The sequence below is a fragment of the Ambystoma mexicanum genome, chromosome 3p (assembly GCF_040938575.1).
Source record: "Ambystoma mexicanum isolate Mex_15411 chromosome 3p, UKY_AmexF1_1, whole genome shotgun sequence".
NCBI lineage: Eukaryota > Metazoa > Chordata > Amphibia > Caudata > Ambystomatidae > Ambystoma > Ambystoma mexicanum.
Genome location: NC_090925.1, coordinates 1,222,877,259 through 1,222,901,585, shown reverse-complemented (window position 1 = coordinate 1,222,901,585; position 24,327 = coordinate 1,222,877,259). Strand labels below are relative to the sequence as shown.

Genomic DNA, 24,327 nt, shown 5'->3' with positions numbered 1-24,327 from the left:
TTTTAAAATAATATCAACAACTGCAACTGGTAATGTGCATATTTTCCATGAAGAATTTCAGGAAGGTAGAGGTTACTGGAATATTTATCGATTCGTTGAAGCTGTTGCTATAGTTTGTGTGTGTGTTGAGGAACTGGGCATTAAACAATGTTAGAAGGCCCAAGGAGGTTTAAATTGGTGAATTGGGTTTTAAGCCTTTTCCCTTCGGTAAAACAGTGTTTCCCCTTTAAACTCCATACCGTGCCCCTATGCATTTGGTGCTGAAAATCTGGTCCAGGGCCTTCCAAATACACAAGTGATCAAATGTTTCTTCAGAAAACTGCACTTATACAGACTACTGAACACTTACCTGCTTGTTACTTAAGTTTTCTGGTTCCCTGGTTTCCCCAGCCCCTATTGCTTTAACAGATAATTGTATGTGTGTGGCTGTATTTATGTATGCATGTTTCTCAGTATATCAGTGTTGTGTATTTTCTGGAGCTATGTGTGTGGACCAATTGAACCCCTGTTCACCTACTACGTCCCCCCCGGCCCCCAACATGAGAGTTAAGCCTCGTCACACTGACTGCGCTACCCATGTTTAAAAAGGCTTGTCTTCCTTTGGTAAGGTGTTTTAGTCTTGCCCCTTAGGGTTAGTGTTTGTAGCACCCTCAGAGGGTAGTACAAACACTGCCTTAACAGACAGTCATTCTGAACTGCAACAGTAATGGCGATGCAGATGTACCGTGGTACAGTGTTCATATTGCAATCACTTAACAGGGACAGGCCAGTCTCATAACGTTGAGGTTTCTGGAAATATCCTCTGGAGATGTGGTTTTTGGAAAGGTGAGGGAGTGTGTAAGGTGATACAGTATTGCAGGTGATGCAAATGGTTTTAATGATAATCTGGGATAGAAATGGCAGCAGAAAAAATGCAATAAAGTGTTGTTGGGGTCAGAGGAGGGGTGGGGGGTGGGGTTTAGACACATTACATTTTCTGATGCTAGTCTGGTTGCAGCATGATTCACTACCCCAAGAAATGCAAGAGCTGGGGACAGGCGTGCCCGGGAGGAGACAGTCCCGACATGTGCAGCATCCCGGTCACTTACTCCCAATCAATATACAATACCAATCATGGGACAGTGGTCCTGAAATAAAGTGGGGCAAGAAAATTGATTTTATACAAAAAAGTGTTTTTACCAAGTCAAAGGAAAAGGTTCCTGAGAGGGGAAGTGAAGAGAAGTAGACCAAGGAAAGATTTTTATGGGGAAAAACACTGAAATTGCAGTAGGAGTGGCAGTGTGTTTTCCATGAGGCAGAAAGTTCTGTCCGATAGAGGAAGCAATGTAGTTTACTATAGAACCTTGCATGGCAATGCTATAGTGCACCACCAGGAAATGGGTTGGCCATATTGAAGGAAGTGCGATCAAGGAAAATAAGGGATGAATAAGGTAGAGTTTGAGGGTGGTGGGCAAGGGCAAGGAAGTGCGAGCTCAAAATGACAGATGTTTGAGGAATTGTAATTGGCTTCATCTTGCAATGGTACCTTTGGAGGCCCTATTAAAGTTTGGCCTTGTCAGCCATGCCTACAATTTAAGTGATGGTCACTTGTTTACAAGGCAACAAGGGTGAATCATTGCACTAGTTTCCTTAGAAATGCCAACAGCTGTTACACAGCAAATCAGGCTTAGAAGAGATGAAGCAACACAGTCACCTGAACCTTTATTTCCCCCCAGAGAGGAAGCTTCTGGCTTCCAAGTGTACAAGGGATCCAAGCCACAATGAAGGACGAACAGTGTGGCCATTTACAAAACGGTTAGATAAAGTGCAAAGTAGCAAAAGCAATCCTGGATATTTAAACACCACAGGTCACAAAACGAAATAAAGCCGAAGTCTGAAAGGCTACTAGTGAGTAAACTCCTCTGGAAAATATTGTTAGAAACGTCAGCTGAACAGGATAAATAAAAAGCAGTTTTCCACAAAACATGAATTAAAGATTTCCCAGTCATCTTTGTCTTTTATTACTCCCCCCTCGCCCCAAGTGCTCAGAATAATAAAGCTAATGTATAACTACATTAAATTTTAAATTATTCTAATGCTTTTACTTGCATTTTTTGTAAAATAAAAAAAGTGAAGAAATAGCCATTCAGAAAACAAGTTGTGAAAGTTCTTTAAAATATTTTGAACATGCAACGTTTGAAAGTTAAAATATTGGTTCAAAATCAGCCCGAAGGCAGGGAATTTGAAACAAATAGTCTGTGCCAAATTAGAAGCAACGGTCACTTATTTTTCCTGTTAAGATTCTGAACCGAGGAGAAAAGAAAAGTGCTAGAGAAATGGGCACTAGACCACTCAAAGAAATACACATTTATACTCACTTTTCTCTATCTGTTTTGTAGATTCGTGCAATCTCAGGCACTAAAGGATCATCTGGATTGGGATCACACAACAAAGAACAAATGGACAAAAGCACTAGGAAAAAGGGGGAACAAAACAATTGTAAATTTCCAAGTGCTGGAATATTAACTACATTTATATTTTTGCAGTTTATATGTGTACTCAAAGTTACGATCAAATCTTTCCACGTCTTATTTTGGGTGTAGATCCCTCCCTTTGAGGATTGTCCTCCTGACAATTTGGAACAAGTTACTTACCTGTAACTATTGTTCTCCAGCATTGGTATCTTTCATGGATTCACATGCTTAGGAATATTCCAATTCTCTGTAATAAAGCAGTGTTGCTTTAAACTTCACAAATGTTTGGTACTTCATGACTGTGGTCCTCCTTAGACCCTGCACCCCTGGTGGCCATCTTCAGATTTAAAAGCGTATGTGGTCGTAGGAACCAATGAAGAGCTTTAGAGAGGTAGGCAGGAGGGTTGCAGGTGAATCCATGAAAGATAGCAATGCTGGAGAACGGGAGTTACAGGTAAGTAACTAGTTCTTGCTACAGCATTGATCATGGATACAATTATATAGCAGTACATACACAACAACCAATGGGAGGTGTTACAGGTCTCAGACGCAATGAAAACTCACCCTTGGAGACCTACCCTCAAGCAAAAAGGTTGCGAAGCACCTCCTGGCCAACATGGGACTCCTCCCTGGAATCCCTGTCAACACAGTAGAGGTTTGTGAAGGTGTGGGTTTACCTTGACGTAGCAGCCCAGCAAATGTCTAGCAGGGGAAGAGCAGACAGGAATGCTGCAGTAGAGGCCACGGCTCTGGTGGTATCTGCCCTTGGTCTACCATGCAGTGGTCTATTTGACAGCCGATGACAGCAGGAGATGCAGCCAGATGGCCATCTAGAAATGGAAGCCTTTCACAGGGTGCTTCCTTGTTCAACAGGTCCAAATGTTACACAAAGTTGTGAAGCTAAGCAAGTCTTTTCTGCGTATGATATAAAACTAACACATAGCCAACGTCCACTGAATGCAATGCCTTCGCCGCCGGAGCGGGAGGAGAGCCAAAGAATATAGGTAGGACCAGAGGCTCGTTCAGGTGAAAAGACTATGGAACCTTTGGCATAAACGAGGGATGAGTGCGGGGAACCATCCTGGATTGATGGCTGGAAGGAGGGAGCTACCATGAGAGGCTAGATGTATATGTTCAAAAGGCCAGCCCATGAGCTTGGAGAGTACCACATTGAGCTCCCACGGTGGAGCCGATGCTTTTACTGGAGGGAATGTCCGGACAGACGTTTGAGGAATTCCTTAACCAGCCTATGAGACCATGGGGAAGGTTTGCCTGCTGTGCTTTTAGCGAGAGAGATAGCTGCGAGATGGACCTTTACGGATGTGTGTGCTAGCCCTGCCTTTGCCAATGATAGAGACATGGCAGTATTTGATAAGCCTTGCTCCACAAAGGGTCTAGCCCTTGTGAATAACACCATATAGTGACACTTTTCCACTTGTGTTTGTAGCAGGAGAGTGGACCGAGTTCCAGCCTTTGCTTTTAGACTGCAGGAAAATTCTGGCAATGCGTTATGACTAAATTCTAGGGCTACAGGAGCCAAGACATCAACTTCAGGGACGATGGATAGTAGTACAGAACAAACCCTTCTCCGGAGAGCAGATACAGACAAGGAGGCAGTCTGATGCAAAGTGCAACTGACAGATGTAGAAGGTTAGAATATCAAATCTGCCGTGACCACGCTAGAGCAATGATCATCTTGCATTCGAACTGAGTGCATTAATTACTCATAGAAGAGTAATTGAAGGAAATGCTCACAGGAACCTGCCCTCCTAGTGCACAGAAAGCGTCCCCACAACTCGTCCCTTGCATACTGGATGGCAAACTGGTCACACTTCGAGTTGGCTGCAGTGGCGAACAAGTCGATCTGTGGGCGACTCGACCTTGAGAAAAGAAAACAAACTTGATAGTGATGGCATTCCCATTTTTGATTTTATTGTTCATTTATAACATGCTCCATTCCAGCGAGTGGTTTCCAAGCACGGGATCGGGTTTCAAACCTCTTGTATTTTCCTTCCAAGACAAACACGATGCTCCTGAGCTATCCTTTAAAACAGGATTGCAGTTCCTCGCTGAAGGTAATCTGCGATTGTGTTGCGAGTCCATGCTAGGTGAAAGGGAATGAGGAAAATGCCCTGGGATAGTGCCCAGTGCCAGTGTCCGCTCTTCCTTGGACAGAACGGGAGAGCGAGTCCCTACCTGCTTCCTGATGTAGAACATTGCAGTGCTGTTGTACATGAAAATGTGAACCACCTTGTTTTGGAGCTGGGATTGGAAGGACTCGAGGGCCCAGAACACAGATCAGATTTCCAACATGCCGATATGAAGTAGCTTCTCTTCCGGCTGCCAGAGTCCAGGTATGTCCATTGTCACCACAACCTGGTGTGCCGGTGGAGTCAATGTATCCCCTTTATTATTTACCTGGTAACATTTTGTTACAACTGCGAATTTTACATTGAATGGCTGGCATCAGTGGTTTTACCGTTATGACTTAGTCTATTACTCACAGGCTGTTAATTCAGCCTCAGTAAAACACAGAAGGGCCACCATTTTTCTAAAATGGTGGGCTCCTTTTTTTGCCATTTCTTGTGTGCTTGCTGTCCCTGCCATTCTAGGCGGGGACAACCTCAATGGCTGTTTTGTCTTAGGCGGGAATCCTTTAGGAGCCTGCTGTAACCATTCCTTCCAATTGGCCTGGGTCACCGAAAAAGAGGACCGAGAACCTGGTGAGATCCACTAGACTGAAGACCACCTGCATTTTGAGCCATCCCACGTCAGGCTGCGACCTTGGGGGCCTGCAATACCCTGTGACCTCCAGCCATTGCGCGGTGCACAGTCTTCCGAATCGAGCTGAAACTCTGGTGGCATCCTAAAAGTGCCCTCATCAGATTGCTGGACCTTGAAAACGAGAATCTGACCAGCGATATTCAGTATTCTGGCTCTTGAAAAGGGCGTCAAAACCCCATAGTCGCATCCAGCCACAAGGAAACTCATGCCTGGAGCCTTCTCCATTGATCCCTGATGCAAATTCCTTTCCAAAGCCCTGTCTTCTGTCTTCATGACAAAGAAAGACCAGGGTTTTTGGCTGCAGATCCTGAACTTGCTGCAACTCTTCCTCTGTGCTGAGGTACTGTGTTGGCTGGGGTATTTACTTACCTTCAGCTTTTGTGAATTCTGTAAAGCTTTGGAGTGTTTTCTGTGATTGATAGTCCTCTCATCCAGTTCATCCAGGCCCACTGCTGGAATCCTTCTAGGGTGCCTTCTCAGAAGTCCTGGCACCCTAACTAACTTTAAAGTAAACTACTTATCTGTTTGAACAGTCTTCCACAGGAACTTTGAATGTTGCCTGCAACAGAGCCCTATCTCACCCTGCCTACTGCTGGCACCCAGACCACTAGGGTCCCTCTTCTGCCTCAGAGTGAGCTCATGCAATAGATTAGGGAAGGACTGGATAAATAAAGGATGTCTTGAAAAGTATAACCAGTGGTTAAAAGTACTTACTAGTGGATTCCAAGATGGCGGCCGGCGCCGGAGGACTTGCTTGAGTGTCTCCCGGCCGGGCCACGCAATAAAGGCATAAAGAAGCAGTTCGGTCAAGCCCGGGCCCATAAATCAATTAAGACGACAGCGAGCCAAAGGCTACACGAGCGAGGTCGCCGGCGTTCCCGGGAGATGAAACTCTGCACGGGGGAGAGGACAAATGAACCAGGGGGTAACGTAACGTTCCTGCAGAGAGCGGCCCGACCAGGAGAAGCAACAGTCGCCCATTCCGCCCAGCAGGCGTCTCAGGCAGAACACGGACATTCCTGAGCGGCTCCGCCGTTCTTGCAGACCTCGGTGAGCGCCGGCGTCCTAGCGGAGGGGCCCACTGGTGCGGACGCTGTCCCCCCCCCAACCTATCACCAGGGAGAAGCAGATTGCCGGCAGCCACAACCCCACCCTTGACTGGGTCCCGCGTGGGGGTGTAGACCGGGGAGACAAGGTACAACAGCGCCGGAGAGCGCGGCCCTAGAAGGAGCCACAACAGACACCCAGCCGTCTCAGCGAAGACGGGACCACAGAGAACAGGACAACCCCCGTGGGCAGATCTGGCAGGCGGGGAGACACTACAGAGCAGCAGCACAACCACCACGGAGGGGTATCCAGGTGGCGCCGACAGCATAGCAGGAAGGGGCCCCGGAGCGGACACTGCCCTTCCCCTAATTGCCACTGGGGGAGGCTGGAGCGCCGTTTGACCAGCACTTTTAGCCATACTCATTGGGCCCCTGCAGCACACTACCCACGAGGTGGCGGATGAAGGGTGCAAGAACAGCATCCCCCCGACCCCCACAGCGGCAGAATAGGCTGCAGGTGGTCGGTGAGTGCGGGAGAGGGCCTCGTGGGATCGAGCACTTGATCTGGGCACACCACCAGCAGGAGTGAAAGCGGGGGCTCGGACACCCAGCGGGGACCCTGCAGGGACAGGGGGAGGAAAGAGCTTCGCAGCAGTGCCCAAGAGGTAAGGCAGAGGGGGCAATCCAGCTTCTGAGGCCTGTTTCAAACGGCCCCCAGCTCGGCAATCAACCCGCCCACTAAATCCTGAAATAAGCAGGCACAAGTGAAATCCCAGGGGGTTGGGGGCTTGGGGGGGTCCAGGACCATAAAGAACCCAGCAGGTTACACCCCATTCATGTCCCCCCAGGTCCAGCAGGGGAAGGTCTGGGATATTCTACAACTGGGACACTGGAGACCCCCCTCCACCCCCCAGCTCACGCGGCAGAGGTCCAGACTTCTCATTCCACTGTCTAAGCGACGACCCGACCCCAAGCACGGGTAGAGGAGCTCTCGGTCCCCATCAGCAGCCTAATCGAGACCAACATGAGTCAGGCATTGATGTCCAAGTCGAGGACGAAGACCCCGGCGCACTCCCCGCCCCCTCGGAAACAAAACAGGAATCTCAGACAGTTTTGGTCCATGCAGGGCACCCCAAACATCGCATCTGAAGAAGCGCTACCCACACCTCACGATTCCTTACAGGAAGGCATGGCTCGGAACTTGATTAACAGAGCAGAAATGCTGGAATGTTTCAAGGAGCTCCAAGCACAATTAATTGGCTCAGTACAAACCCAGTTCAAAATGCTTCGAGATGACATGAAACAGTCCATCCAGGAAATCAAGCAAGATATAGCAAAACTGGAGGAACGGACGGACATCCTGGAGAGGAAAGTCCAGCAGGTGGTGGAAGAAACGCACAAGTCAGACGAAACGCTCGACCAAATAGCCCAGGCCACCACTTACCTCGAACTCCAATGCGAGGCTTTAGAAAATAGGTTGAGAAGGTCCAACATAAGGATTAAGAACTTACCTGAATCAATAGCAGAAAGTGACCTCATGGGGACAGTCAACTATTCACTGAAATTCTGGCAGATGACTCAAAACAGCAAGTCAAAATAGATAGACTTCACAGAGTTGGACCTAAAAGAACAACAGAACAGGGAGCAAGACCACGGTATGTCCTTGCAGCAATTATGTCCTACACCCAAAAGGAGCACATAGTCTGCAAGGCAAGGTTTGCAGCTCCTACAAGAACAGGCAGGAGGTATCGCTCTACCAAGATCTAGCTCAATCCACCCTGCTCAAGAGACGGAAGATGGGGCCAGTGGTCCAACACTTGATAAGCAATCAAGTGAAATATAGATGGGTGTTCCCCTTCGGCCTCCTGTTCAATTGGGATGGTACACAACACAGAGTGACCTTGTGTGAAGAGGGAGAAAATATCCTGGTTATACAGAGTGGAGCAACTAGTACGCAATCTCTCCAACAAAGAAGAGTGAGGGGTCTAAAACAGACAAGAAAGCTGCACAACGGTGCAGAAGAAAGGCAAAGGGGAAGCCACAAATAGGGCCAGGAGCCCTCAAGAGCTCGCTACGCGGAATAGAAGGCAACAAGAGGGCAAAGCACGAAACTCAATCCAGTAAGCTCAATACTAGGTGACTCGACCAAAAAGACTTTAGCAGGCCCGGATGAAGTATAATGATTTGAATTGATACTCGGGTTTAGGATCCCCCCTACCCCCCCCAAACTTATACCAGAGGAGGGAAAGGGACCGGGAGCTCTGGACAATTCGTCCCAGGGCATATAGCATAAAGAACAGTTATGATGGAGAAGGGGAAAGAGGGAGGGATATGGTGGCGAAGGGGGAGCAGGTTAAGGGGCTCAAATTAGCAGAAGGAAGCCAACACACGGGCTCTGAGACAAGGGAGCAACTCACAACAGGAACCCCATGGATCAAGTGACAATTCTATCACAAAACATCAGAGGTATGAATACACTAGCGAAAAGAGCCAAGTTGGACAGACAGGCGAAGAGATGGAAAGAGGACATTCTTATGTACCAAGAGACCCACATAAAGGGATGAGAGCTAAGATCAAAATAAGGGGGTACGCAAAAATAGATCAGTCGAACACGGAGGGGAAGAGGGCAGGAGTACTTCTAGCGGTGCGAGACACACAACATGAAGACCCAGAAACACAGGGCAGATAAAGAGGGAAGATCTATTTTCCTGAACGCTCAGCTAGAGGGAAGGCAGATTACACTAGCATCAGTATATGCCCCCAACACGGGACAGGAAAGTTTTCTTATGGAAACATTGGTATCCCTGGAAGAATTTGTGACGGGAGACCATCTTCGGCAGAAACTTGAACCTAGCATGGATCCCTGGTCTGGATAGGAGTGCCACAACCTGCTACAATACCAAGGCGCCGTCAAAGTCCTTCAGAAAGGCATCTGAGACGTTGTCCCTTGATGACCTTTGGCGAGCCAAAAGAGGAGACTAACAGGGCTACACGTATTTTTCTCATGTACATAATACACAATCTAGAATAGATTATATCTGGACATCAACTGGGCTAATCGGGAAAACCAAAAACACTCCAGGGCCAGATTTCCTTTTCGGATCACGCCCCTCTGATCGAGCCAATGGCCTTAGAGACCCGCGTGGCATGGCTGTGGTCCTGGAGATTCCCTGAAGACCTGAGACGATACAGTGGTGGAAGGGATAGACGAGAAAATAAAAACTTATTTCTGTGAGAACGACACTGGGGAGATACCACAGAGAGTGGTATGGGATGCCTTCAGGGCTGTCTTGCGGGGGAAGCCGATAGCGCTCAAGGCAAGGCGAGACAAACAATTAAACACAATGGGAGGAGGACTTGGAGCAGAAACTAGAAGCAAGGAGGGAGGTGGCGAACAACCCAAGCAGATTGAAAAGAGCGATGAAACACATTCAGGGTCAATTAAACGTACTGCGAACGAGAAAAGCCAAGATGGCCCTGCTCAAAACGAAACAAAAATATTACATGTATGCCAACAAGGCTGACAAGCTACTGGCCCGGCAGCCCTGCGAAAGAAGTCGCAAAGGGGCAATTTTAGCTCTAAAAAAACGCACACGGAGACATGGTAACATCGAATGAAGAAATGGGGGAAGTAATGAAAGTTTTATCAAACTATATAGCACAGCGAACCCAAACAGGGAGGAGCAGATGGCATGTCTAGAACAGATAGCTCTACCCCAGCTGTCGTAGGAGACCAGAAGATTACTAGACAGGGAAATGGAATCGGAAGGAGTTGTGGAGTCCATTAAGAAGCTCCCCAAAAGCAAAGCCCCGGGACCTGATGGCTATACGGAAGCCTTCTATATAAAATTCCAGACATCCCTAATCCCAAGACTCGCCACTTTAACAGATTCAGGAATCAAGGCAACATAACACCCTCCCTGAACGAAGAAAAACTGGTACTTTTTCCTAAGCCGCAAAAAGCCCCATCTCAGCCAGGTTCTTACTGCCGGATTGCCCTTATCAATTTGGACGCTAAATTATACACAAAGATATTAGCAAACAGGCTCTCCAAACACCTTACGTCTCTGGTGGATCCAGATTAAGCAGGCTTCATCCAAACACGTCAGACAGCAGACAATACAAGGCGGGTATGCCACCTGATCGTGAAGGCCGAGCACTCAAAGATACAAGCAACAATGGTCGCTTTGGACGTCGAGAAAGTGTTCGACAGGGTTCAGTGCTCGCAGCTCTTCCTCACGATGGAACGCATGGGGTTCGGGAGAGGGTTTATGCAAATGGTTATAGCAAACTATAGGAGCCCCACGATAAGAATCTCAGTAAACGGAAGACTTGCATCTAAAGTGGCCCTATCCAGAGGCACGAAACAGGGCTGCCCCCTGTCGCCCATTTTCTATGCCCTCTTCCTGGAACTTTTCTTAGCAAAAATAGTCGCATCAACTCAAAGGGATCCCAATGGGACATGCTATGGCCTTCGCAGACTACATGCCGATAGCCCTCACTAAACCAGAACAGTCCCTTCCAACCCAAAGAATTTGGGAACGTCTCGGACCTCAAAATAACAAATCAGATCCTAAACCTTTCGGCCAACCCAGGGGTAATCTCAACTCTATACCGGACATTTGGGATGAAGATAGCACAAGATAGCATTCCCTACATAGGCATTAAATTGACCCCATCCACAACCAGACTATTTAGCTAACTTTCCGTCCCTGCTCACCAATCTTTAACATCGCTTGGAAAAATGGAACCCACTCAACACTTCGTGGTGGGGGAGGATAACCGCAGTCAAGATGACCATTTTACCAAAGGCCCTTTACTACTTCCAAGGTCTCCCGCTGAAACCGCCAAACATTTTTCAGATCACTGAACAAAATGACAACCGTACAAGTCTGGCAACATAAGAAACCAAAAGTGGCCATGACAATGATGACAGCCAACGCACAGGAGGAGGGTTGGCACTGCTGCACTTCAGGATATAACATGAAGCGCCACAATTGAGGGTACTTGAAGGAATGGTATCAAACTCCCCTCAACAAATATGGACCAGGCAAGACGTGGCAGTGGCCGGCGCCCCGCTATCCAACTTCTTATGGAACAAAAAGAATCTCAGGCACCCAAACACCATAATCAGCAGGCCTGGGGGCATGGAACTCGGCTGTCAGGAGAGGAAACAACCACAATCCCATCCATATTCAACCTGCTATTTGGGGGATTTTCCCCCAGGATTGAACCCCAATGCATACTCCGCATGGAAGCAGGCCAAGCTACAAGGACATTCGAAGAATGTACTCGCGACTTTAACATATCATCAAAAGACAAATTTCAACATATGCAGCTAGCACTCTAGGTATCAACTCCATTGTATAGGGAAGCAGGGACAAGACCACTGACAAAATGCGAGACGTTCCCAACAACCGATTCAGGTTCAAGCCTAAATTGATTTCGAATTTATATACCCTCCTGAATGAAGTAGAGGGTGTCTGTTGGTCATACATAAAGAGGTGGGAGCAAACATTAGGGAGAACTATACCAAGATCCCGGTGGCAGGAAGTATGGCGAGAGATGCCGAAATGGACAATCAATCCAACTGAGGGAAATGTGGCAAAAAGTTATTCTGCAGTGGCATCTAACTCTGGCGAAATTGGAACCCATCTATCCAAACAACGAAGGAACTTGCTGGCGAGGTTTCCAGCAACGGGGAGATTGGCAACATGTCTGGTGGGAATGCCTTACACTCTCGGACGTCTGGCTGGACATTAAAATGCAAACAGGGAAAATGGTCCAAAGAAGAAAGTGTGGTTAGCGGGCCTATGGGATCCGGTGCGACGAACACATCAGGCGCAAACGGAAAGGGATAATGGGCCCTCATCATCGCATGGTTGACAATAGCTCAATGCTGGAAAAGAACAAGTTACTTTCTTACCTGGTAACGTTCTTTCGATGGGATGGTCCGACGACGTATTCCACATCTATGACAGGCAATGTCCGCAGCTGTGCTGCGGACATTACCGGTCAGATATGGAATACGTTGGAGGACCCAATCCCCTCGAAAGAGCGATTCCCCCTTGCAGTTCCAATGGCTCCAGAAGGTATGGAACTTCCTCTCATTAGAATGGATAACCTGCAAGATACAGGGCTCCTGAGAAGACTTTCAGGCGAATTGGGGAGACATAACTGCAGTATCTTCAAAGTGACTACATGTTACAATGATGTCCGCACAAGATCCGTATCCGGAACATTCTCTGATCCATTAAAGGAATAGTGCGCTCAGAAATATTGTCTCGAGGGTTCGGGTTTGTGTTTTTAAGCATACGTTGATCGATCGTACAAACATTTCCTATGCACCTTATTGTAGTTTTCCACCTTTGTACACATGTGAAATCAAGCAACAGGGCGCAGACATTTTGTGATAATCTTATCCGTTGCCACATCGCCCAAGCAGGACTGCCCTTGCGGCACTAAATCATATCCCCAGCCCCTGAGCCTGACTGCGCTAGACGCGTAACCCCCATTTCACAATGCCAAAGCACATCTCGTGCCAACATTCTCTGCGCCTCAGCTAATGACGGGTCGCCATGGAAATGGCAGGACGCCTCTTTCCTCAATAAGTATAAGCAGATCGCTTCACAACAGATATCAAATTTTCTTTTCCATTCCTCTCACTGTATTTCTTTGAGTATTCTGTGCCTCGTTTCTGTGCTCTGGTCAGCTACCTTCATTGCGTGTAGCCCGTGCGAACAGATACCAGCACCATTACTGTACATTATTTTCATTTGTTTTCCCCACAACGGCAACAATACAGCCCTACCATTACGAGCTGGAGTATTCTGAGGCGGAATTACTCGAAAGAGAAAGATGCGGAAACGATGGGGCTTCGGACGACAGTTGGGAGGACGATTCAACAGATGAAGAGCCTGGTTCTATTCGCATGGGCGGCGTTTGCACCTGGTGTACCCGCAAATCGGTGCGCGCTAATGCCAACCGAGGAGAAGAACTGCTGCTGCCGAGAAAACTCTGGATGCTTGTCCTACATATCGCAAGGCGAGCCACGGCTGCAATGCCTTACCGAGCTGCCAGACTTCAGGGCAGCCTGCCTCACACGGTCCATGTTGAGGCTTTTGATGGTGCTTATGCACAAACTTCGCCAACAGTTCGGCCATCGGAATCCAAGTAACAAGTAAGTATACTCTGGTTGTGATGTCACTTAGGCCACTATTATTTCAGGGTTGTCTCCTATATTGTCGTAACTTCAATATATCATTGTCAAACCAATTTAGTCTTGCAATTCTCTAGTAATATTGGCATCATAGTCCAATATTGTACAGTGTCTAGGTAGCATTTGCACTGGCACCAATGCCATTGGATACAAGAATTGTCATTGGCAACTAAGGTTTAATACACTTATCTTGGTCATTTAAAAACAGTTTGTATCTTTCTCTTTCACAGGTGGTTCAAGCTGGTGGCCTATCGTTCATACACATGGTGGCTTCATGGGAGGCTTGGACACCGCGTTCGACGAGTAATACCCGCCTGTGCCGTTGGTGCCATTACAGACACAATCCCCAGTGACAGCGGTCAATACAGGGGATTTTCCCTCACTGTGCTGCAACCTGAACTTTATGTGTATTTCATTTGTGCCATAAAATTAAGAAACAAAATAAAACACAACAGAACTTTTATCAATGGTTGTTTGTTTTTCAGTGAATCAAGTGTGTCTCCATTCAGCAGTGTTCCGGCCCTTGTCTGCACGCCTCAGGCCCATCCATCCCCCCTCCATTATCAAAAAGGCAGTTGGCACCAGGTGATGTGTGCTGCCAAAGCGGGCTGACAGGGGCGGGAACCGCCAAGATGCCAAACACCATGTACACTTCAGTTATCTTCCGCACAGGGGCCATTCTACACATGGCCTATACCGACCCTGTGACTCCAGGCAGGATCCCCTGAAGCAGGCCACGCCCCTGCAATCCACATAACACCACGTCATTCATTCATATACACACCCTCTTTTCTAATTATTTATAAAACACTTGATATTTATCATGAGAGCATCTTTGAGCACTGCAAGTCAACTCTTGAACGTGCTACCTTGGTGACCACTGTGACTCAGCTCGTCGTGCTACCTGTGAACATCGGCCCGTTCTCCGGCCACTAACTACCCTGCTTGCTGAATCTAAATGTTAGTCAAGGTAAGGGCATGTCTCCTAATCCTATCCCCTTGATCTCCAACTATTTCGAGCAAACGTATCCAGTAGTGTCATGTTCATTCGTCTCATTGCCACTGACTGGAGTTTAATTTGTTATCGATATATCAATTGTCATCAGTGTCAATTGGCATCGAATTGCATCCTTAGCGGACCATCTCAATATTATAAGCATGTTTCCTTTCGATGCACAATAGTACATTCAAGGGACGAGCAACATGTTCTGATTTTCGTCACAAAGAATTATGAAAGTTATCCGATAATACAGCCGCCACGCTACACTGGATTTGCTGTGGTGAAAAAAACATACCTTGCATAGAAGAATGTATGGTATAATCCTTCTTTCTCACATTTTTATGCAAAGTAATTTTCGAATAATGTTGACTTTTTGTGCAGAATTTACAATGCCTGCATGTGCGATTTTCGGTTGCCCTTCTAAGACACATGCGAAATCTGAAGGCACTACAATGCATGTATTCCCAAAGACTGTAGATCGAATAAGAGAATGGGTCAGATATTGCGGATATGCGCTGGCAGAGCTTGAAAGTAGTGAAAGATGTCCTGGAGGACAAGAGGGGTGATCGATTCTGCATCTGTAGCCTGCATTTTACCCAGAATATGTGCGACCCATCCATGTACACTCTGAATGACTCGAAAATTGCTCCCAAATTCAATGCCGACTCGATTCGTTCACATGCCGACTCAGATGAGTCACGGTTCCGGATTCAGCTGTAGCCCTTGGGGTAGTGAACAGGTAACTAAATGGACGGATTGGTGTTTTTGGCCCTTATAATACTTTTCATATTAGTAAGATTTTATTGCTTTTTAAATAAAGACCATTTTGCTAAACATCTGTCCTTTGTTTTAGAAGCCTCATAGAAAATTTATTTATGGGCACAGATAACTATGCTATAGTGTCCTTAGAAATAAACAATGTTTTCGTAATCTGTGTCCTTACATGCCAATTTTTAAGAATAGCATTTCTAAATCAAATAATATTTTCCCTTTACAACTCCATGACTATGCACTGAAATATGAAGGAGCAAGATTCAGCATCCATTTCTTGCCTGGAGTCAACAACCACTTCGAGCACATATCAGGTAGTCTTGCTTAGCTATTCAGTTCCGGAATTGTTTTATGCATGGAATTTGAGATAATCTGATCATATGTATGTACCGTGTAATTCGTTAACACAACGTTTCATTTGTGGATTGCTATGTACCAATGTCTGCGTCACAATGTGTGTCTTCAATTTCAATTGTTTCATCCATACTAATACAAGTACTGTGTTTCAGGGAGATGCTGAAGCTTTGACTACAATTACATCATCCATTGTAGTTGATCCAGAGCCAGAGGTATGCGTACTAACAGTTCCCTGGAATGATAGAAAGTCGGTCCTAGATCGGTCCTAGATCTGATACTATTAGACAGTGACAGTATTAGAAACTAGCAGTTTTTGCAAACTGCTTGAGTGCAACATTTCGAGGAGTGCTTCGGACAGTCAACTTTGATCGAGTAAACTAGCCATCAATCCGGTGAAATCCCAAATGTAGATTTTGACTAAATGATGTACACAATGTCCGAGTTTATCTGTATAAGCCATGTGTGCGAAAGAATAATTTGATTTCAAATACAAATGAATTAACAAAAGACTTATTTTAAATGGATACTCTTTTCTAGGGATGTATACAAGATTCAGACATAGAAGAGGAGGCACGTGGATCTGAGTCGGTGGACCAGCTTGCTGTTGCTGACGTCACAGTAAAGAAGGTTTCAACGAAAAGCAAGAAAGATAATGTAATTTATAAACATTTACATTTTTAACCAGTGTTTTGTGCTGGGGCCTTCATATGATTTTTTTTAATGTAAACTGTCCAATACTGTATGTTGGATTTACAGTGAACATCTTTTTCCAACCTGTCTTCTAGTTGCCCGATGGTGTATGGACTATGCAGACACAGACAGCGACACAAATGAGAGGTGCTGCTTGCCAAACTGATTTGTCTGTTAAAATGTATACTCCACCTACCCCCTCCTCCCCCAACTAGTGCAGTTTTTACAATTGCCTTACAATGGAACGCAGTGCTTCCAAAGTTTCATCAAGATACTGTGGAACCTTCACTGATCGTGGGCAGGACAGATGGATAATAGTGTGAAATAAAAGCACTTTACAAATTGTAACAGTCTGCCGGTTTCCTTTTAAAGTACAGTTTTACATTCCAAATTGTGACGTGCTGTGTTGCGAGACGATGTGCATCGATTTCCGGGTTCTGCGTCACGTAGATGACTGGGCGCGTTTGGCTACCCTGCCCAGTAACATCACGGAGAAAGCCAGAGAATATCACTAGGTTTGGTGATGTCAGGCACAGGGGCGGGGGATATGATTTAGTGCCGCAAAGGAAGCCCTGCTTGGGTGATGCAGCAACGGATAAGATGATCACAAAATGGTCGCGCCCTGTTGCTTAATTTCGCATGTGTACAAAGGTGGAAAACTACGGTAAGGTGCACAGGAAATGTTTGTAGGATCGATCACTGTTCCTTTAATATCTTCAGCCACCAAAGGGGAAGAGGGAGGGGGGAGGCAAGGGGAAAGTTACAAGTTGTTTCTGTGTTATAGAAAAACAATAAAAATTACTTGGAAAAAAAAAGTACTTGTGAAAGAGTTGGTAACTGCAACTCAGAGCGAACAGTAAAAGTTCTGACTTACCTTGACTGTATTGTGCCATTCTGAAAAGTATATATAAAGGTTAATTTACTCACCTGTGAATTAGTTCTGCCTCTTTCTCACAAGTAATGCGGTTTGCTTCACCAACTATTTCAGAGAATAGGTGTATAGGTTCCCCAACTGGGTCTTGGATTCCCCCAACTTGCTTTATAGGCTGTTTAGCATAGGTCCGCCTTAGGTTTTACCTACCTGGAATAACGGAGTCATTCTTAAGTAACATTGGGTTTTGCTTTCCCTGGTCTGTTTTATACAGATGCTAAAACAGTCTTAGGTCTATACATACCTTTATGTTGATGGTAGTTTCTTTTAAAAGTATATTGGTTTTACTTACCTTGAGTTCGATGTGTGGCATCCTAAAATAAGTGTTATTGGTAATCTCAATCAGTGTTCCATTGATCTGAAAAGCAAAAAAGCAATAGTATATTACAACATTAGGTTTTACCTGCCTAGAATAGATGTGTGCCATTGTTAAAGAATTGTTCCTTCGGTGTAGCTGACCTTGGTCTGCCTGGTGCATCCTAAATTAGTATAAGGAGTTCTTGCTTATTAGACTGTTCCACTGAGCGGAAAAGTACCTGTAATTGTAGATTACACCAAAAGGTCTTACTGCGGATCTTCAAATCAGCATACATCAAGCCACTCTTGAAAAACACAAATGGTGACGTAGATGACCTTTCCAACTACAGGCCGCTATCTAACATCCCCTACCAAGCGAAACTTCTAGAAACCTATGTATATAAACTAACCCAAGAACACGTAGAAAAACACCACCTGATGGCCCAAGCTCAAGTCGGTTTCAGACCAGCAAGAGGCACGGAAACAGCACTACTATCCATCTGGGACGACCTCAAAACTAACGCAGACTCAAACACTGCCTCAGCCCTTATTCTCCTCGACCTCTCTGCAGCCTTTGACACAGTTAGCCACAACACCATGACCAAAAGAGTAGAAGACATAGGCATAACAGACAGCACTACGCTGGACCAAATCATTCCTAGCAGATAGAACAGAAACCGTATGGATCAAACCTTTCAAATCCACTCCACGAGTTAACGACTGGAGTGCCACAAGGATCCTCACCATCTCAACTAGATTTCAACATCAGACTCCGGTCATAAGAATCTTCAAAAAAATGACAATGCATTACTTACCGTAAAAGCATTTCTGAGAGTTGTATCTGCTTAGATTCACATGCTGTGCATAGTCCGACATCCAGTGGTCACTGCGGAGTATTGCATTTTGTTTTTCGTAGTCGAAAAAGGGGACGTCGACAAGGCGTGTCTGTAACACTATCCCTATAGTGACGTGCGTCGTACCCACAATCCCTCACGCGTCGAGGTCCCTCTGTTTGTATTTTTCTGCCCTGAGGGAGCCTTCTAGACGTGAGTGAGTACAGAAAAGAGAGAAATATAGAAAGGGATGTCTATGTTCCTTCCATCCGAGCGGGGAGGAAGGGTGGGCGCATGTGAATCTAAGCAGATACAACCATCAGAAATTCTTTTACGGTAAGTAATGCATTGTCTTCTGATGTTTGTTAATCTGCTTAGAATCACATGCTGTGCATAGACTAGCGAGCAGTACCCGGAGTTGGCGGTGGGCTAAGAGAAGGAACAGTAGAGAAAAGATGTCTTAATACTGCCTGTCCCACCTGGGAGTCAGATCTAGAGTGTGCATCTAGACAGTAGTGTTTTGTAAAGGTGTGCACAGAACTCCAGGTAGCCGCTTTGCAGATGGACTCAAGGGGAACATTTGCAATGAACGCTATGGAAGCCCCAGTGCCTCGAGTGGAATGTGCTCTTGGCTTGAAGGGTAGTTCTCTCTTAGCAAGAGTGTAACAGAGAGTGATGCATTGAACAATCCATCTAGATATAAACAGCATCTCCTTCTCTTCCTGCTGCCACCGAGACAAAGAACTGATTAGTCTTTCTCAGTGGTCTGGTTCTTTCCATGTAGAACATGACAGCTCTGCGCACATCAAGTGTATGCAGACTTTTTTCTCCCGAATTGGAAGGGTTTTGAAAGAACGTTGGTAGTTCTATTGACTGGTTTACATGGAATTTTGAGATGAATTTCGGTGCAAACCTTGGGGGCGTGCGTAGAACCACTTTATCTTTGTGAACTGCTACAAAGGGGTCTAGAACAGAAAGAGCCTGTAGTTCACTTACTCTCCTAATGGAGGTGATAGCTATTAGGAAAGTGGTCTTAAGAGTGAGGTCCTTAAGAGTTGCTTTGTGCATGGGTTCAAAGGGTGAGCCCATGAGTCTGGTAAGTACCACATTCAGGTCCCAGCCGGGAGCTGGGTTTGCTATCGGAGGGTGTATTCCCTTTACTCCCTCCATGAAGGCTTTGATAACTGGGACTTTCCACCACGACACTTTAAGCTGGGAAGTGGTGTATGCAGAAAGTGCCGCTAGGTGGACTTTAATGGAATTGAACACTAGACCCGAGTCCAGTAAATGGGTCAGGTACAGGACATTGTGCGTGGGGGAGCAGTCAACTGGGTCGATGCTTCTTCCTCTACACCAGATGACAAATCTCTTCCATTTGCTAGAACAGTGACGAGTGTTAGGCTTTCTAGCCTCCCTGAGGATGTCCATGCATCTCTGCGGGAGTTGTAAGTGTCCAAATTCTATGATCTCAGGAGCCAGGCTGCTAAATTCATGGTCTGAGGGCATGGATGCAGAGTCCTGCCCTTGTCCTGTGACAGCATGTTGTGCAGGCAGGGAAGTTTCACTGGGGGAGATAGACATCTCCATCAAGTGAGCAAACCATGGCTGCCGGGCCCACATAGGGGTCACTAGTATCATGGTAACTTGTTCCTGGTGCATCTTGTGCACAATCTTGTTGAGAAGGGGAGTCGGGGGGGGGGGGGGGGGGGGGGGGGGAGGGGGTCAGGCGTAAGCAAATTTCCCTGACCATGGAATCGATAGACCGTTCCCCTTGGATTAGTTCTGGGGGTACCTGGAGGCGTAATCTTGGCATTGTGAGTTCTCCAGAGTTGCAAACAGGTCTATTTCTGGGAATCCCCATTGTGTGAAGACGTCGAAGACTATGTCTTCGTGCAGCTGCCATTTGTACTCTGAGGGCAGAGGGAAGTCTCTGCAGAGTTGGTCTGCTAGCAGATTGAGTTCCCCCGGTACATGTTGCGACAGTAGGAACATGTGTTTGAGAGCCCACTTCCAGATATTCTGGGACAGCTTGGACAGTCCTGGAGTGTGGGTGCCCCCTTGCTTGTTGAGGTAGTACATGGCTGTGGTGCTGTCCGTAAGGACCATCACGGTCTTCCCTTGTAGGTGTTCCTGGAAGGCTTTTAGTGCCTTGAACACAGCCAGTAGGTTTATGTGCTTGGATGCTACGCTCGGAGTCCACACTCCGTGAGCAGTCTGATGGGATAGGTGAGCCCCCCATCCTTTGAGGGATGCGTATGTGGTTAGAGTAGCTTCCACTGCGGGTGTGGCAAAGGGTTTCCCTCTTATCAGGTTTTCCTTTGTCCACCACCGTAGCGAGAGAACCAAGGCCTGCGAGACCACCACTAGATCGTCCCATTGTCCACCGGCCTGACACCACTGGCTGGTGAGCCACTCTTGCATTGGGCGCATGCGCAGGCGCGCGTGAGGTACCAAATAAATACATGACGCCATCATTCCTAGCAAGCACATCTCTTTGCGCACCGTCACCTCTCGACCTGCCACATATTGGGGGATCTAAAACAGCATGTTTTGGACCCTCTCGTTGGAGGGGAAGACGAGGCCATCCTTTGTTCGAATTAGAGCCTCTAGGATTTGTTTGACGTGGCTGGGGTCTAAGCTGGACTTCATCTCGTTGGAGAAGCCCAGTTGGAACAAAAGGTCTACAGTCTTTTGGGTGTTTGAGAAGCATATCTCGTAAGAATCCCCTGTGAGCCAGTCGTCGAGGTAAGGGTATACTGGGATGGATTAACCTGCGCAGGTGGGCCGCTGCCACTGCCAGTACTTTCGTGAATACCCTTGGTGCAGATGCTATGCCGAAGGGTAGCTCTCTGAACTGGTAGTGTTTGCCCTCTATCATGAACCTGAGGTATTTTCTGTGCGCTGGCAACATTAAAATATGAAAGTATGCATCTTTCAGGTTTAGTGTTGTCATGTAATCTCCCTGTGATAGCAGTGGGATCACTTCCTGTAAGGTCACCATACGAAACTTTTGGGGTTTGACAAACTTGTTCGCTGGGTGCAGATCCAATACAGGGCGCATGGTTAGATCCTTTTTGGGTACAAGGAAGTACACTGAATAAATACCTTCCGTTACCTGAGATAGAGGCACGACCTCTATAGCTCCTTTTTCCAGTAGCTGGTCCACTTCTTGGAGAAGGATGGCGAGGTGTTCTGGTGTTATGCGTCGTCCCCTCGGGGGTCTGTATGTTGGGGAACTGTTGAACTCTATACAGTATCCGCGGGCTACGGTGGATAGTACCCAGCGGTCTGATGTTATTCCCTCCCATGCTGGAAGAAAGGATGTTAACCAGTCCCCGACCAGCAATGCATGGGAGGGGACCCGAATCTTCGCGTCACTTGGTGTTGTTGGTGGCTTGGGAGCCTCTAGGGGGGGGAAACCCGCCCTCTCCCCTTGCCACGGCGTTGACCTCTCCGATTGTACTGGCCACTATTACTTTGGTAGTTGTTGGCAGAATATTGAAGTTGTTGATTCTGTTGCTGGCGTTGGCCACGAAAAGAACGCTTGTTGCCAAATCCCTGCCTGTTAGGGGGCTTTGAGATTTGGTCCAAGGTCTTTATGGTATCAAATTCTTTTCGCATTTTCCAGTGCGTCGTCCACTGCTTTTCCAAAGAGGTTAGACTCTTCAATAGGCTTGTTAACGAGTGCCGCTTGCGTTTCCGCCTTAAACCCGGAATTGCGAAGCCAGACGTGGCGCTTCAGCAGAATTCCCTGTACCAAAGAGCGGCCAGCTGTTTCTGCTGCAACGAGGGTATTCTTGACGATGCTCTGGTTGACCAGAGACCCTTCATTAACTGTAGCCAGCAATCGAGTTTTTAGGGGTTCAGGGACTTCCTCGATGTCCTGCTTAAGCTTTCCCCATTGCGCATCAGTGTAGCTTGCCAGCAATGTGTTATTATTGGCAATCCTAGTTGAGAACGCTGCCGAGGTGGTAATTCTTTTGGCTAGGGCATAAAGCTTTTTCCCCCTCTTTATCCGGGGGTGCCTCGCTGGTAGACAGTGGAACCCCAGCCCTTTTCCTAGTGTTAGTCACCACTAAGGAGTCCGCGATTGAGTGACCCTTAATATATAGCGGGTCTGATTGAGGGGTGAGAACAATTTTTCAATTCTTGGATTAACCCCTCTTACTAGTGCAGGGGTGGCCAGTGAAGGGTTGATTCGTCTCTTAACAGAGGCGAGTATTGGAATTGTTTGGCTGGTGGGGGTTTTTTCTTTGATAATCCTTTCCACAAAGTCAGCGTCTTGGGTGACCTCCCCAGTTTTGACCTTGAAATGTGCTGCTGCCTTCCTCTGCAGCGCATTAAAGGTGGGCTGATTGTCAATAGGCGAAGGGTTCCTGACTGGTGTGGTCTGAGGAGACCTGATGTCTATAATGTCTGGCTCTGTAGACCCTGATGGTGACTGCCAGGGATTTGGGTCACCCTCACCTGGGTCTTCCTCGTACCCTTCCTCACCTATGTTAGAGTCCTCATGGAAGCCTTCTCCCTTTTGTTGGTTTTCATCATTAATGAACTCCTCTCCTTCCTGGAAGTGAGTGTCCTCTATCCTCCTGAAAGGGGTTATAGAACAACTTCGGGTATTTAGCCCTTGGACTTTCTAGGAGTACCTCCCTAGGTCTTTTAGGTGTCCTATTTTCTGGAATTGCCATGAATCTGTCTAACTTGTCCATACAGGACTGGAACTTCTCTAAGGTCCACTGAGGTAGGCCAGAGCGGTCTGGGAGTGAAAAAGGAGTCCCTTCTCCTTGTATTTGCCTAGATCTGTCCCATAGCTTCGAAGATGAGGTTCCTTCGCCTTCTGAGAAGTGTTCTGGCAGGCTAGGGCTTTCCGCAATGGTGGGAGCTGTCCCAGCCTACTTTCCGGCGCCTTTGGCGTTTCCTTGGCCTTGTGCGCGGTTTTCAGCGTGTCACTTGTCGCCCGTCTCTAGAAGAAATACGCGCGAGGCTTTTGGCGATCATTCTCTCTGCCGAGGGATCGCTCGCAGTCGCGCTAGGTACTGTCGAGTCTTTACTGTCAACGTGCGCACTCTTACGAGGCGCGTCTCCGCCTAAGGGTTTGGGGTTAGCGCCCTTATTTCCAGAGTGCCCGGTCGCCTGTCGCGGAAGCGGGGAGGGCTGGCGACCCTTACGGTCGGCGGAAGACGCCGGTGGGCCCGGCGCCTCCGTTGGCGCTATGGCTGCCTTCGTCTTCGACGAATGTGTGCCGTGTGGTATGTACTTATGAGATTTCTTGTGTGCGCCCTTTTCGCCGGGGTGTTCATCCCCATAAACTGGGTGTGAGCTGGGCTTGTCGGGGCCGGGACGGACAAAGAGGAGCGAGAACGCTCCCTCGAGAGGTCTACAACCTACGTTACGGGTGCCGTGTAATCACTGTCCTCGTCACATTGGGCGGCAGCGGGCGAGGAATCCGACCTAGACATGGCGTAGGCCGCCCACCTTTTGACCCTGCGGTCCTTTATCGTTTTGGGCTTAAGTAACTTACAGGCCGCACAGCCGTCCTCCTTGTGATTGAGGGGCAAGCAACGGTTGCACCGTTTGTGCTTGTCCTTCCAGGTATATTTGCCTTAGCAAAGTGGGCAAAACCTAAAGGGCGTCCTCTCCATAGCCGAGGGCAAGAAGTGTGATTACGACCTCGAAAGAGAGGGAGGGGAAAGAGAAAGGCATTCTCGGATTGAAAAGAAAAGATCACACAACCCCACTCTCCCTACTGTGCAAGGCCGGCGAGGCCAGGCCACGTGTTCGGCGACGCCGAAGGATCTCCTCCGCTCGTCCTTCCGTCGAAGATCTTGCTAGACAGAGAAACAGCTTGCAGCTTTGTCGAGGGAGGGATCTATGTGTTAGATATCAATAATAATAACGACCAATGGTCGAAGAAATTATTTTGCAATGTCTCTCGAGGAGCTCCGC

At 47.3% G+C, this 24,327-nt stretch overlaps 1 protein-coding gene across 1 annotated transcript in view; it reads right to left on the bottom strand.

Moving 5' to 3' along the window:
* Nucleotides 1-24,327, bottom strand: part of UBE2D2 (ubiquitin conjugating enzyme E2 D2) — a 383,568-nt gene that overhangs the window by 88,898 nt on the left and 270,343 nt on the right. The window contains exon 6 of the mRNA XM_069652674.1: nt 2,358-2,451. Coding sequence (XP_069508775.1) covers nt 2,358-2,451 — 94 coding nt within the window. The remainder of the gene's footprint in view (nt 1-2,357; nt 2,452-24,327) is intronic.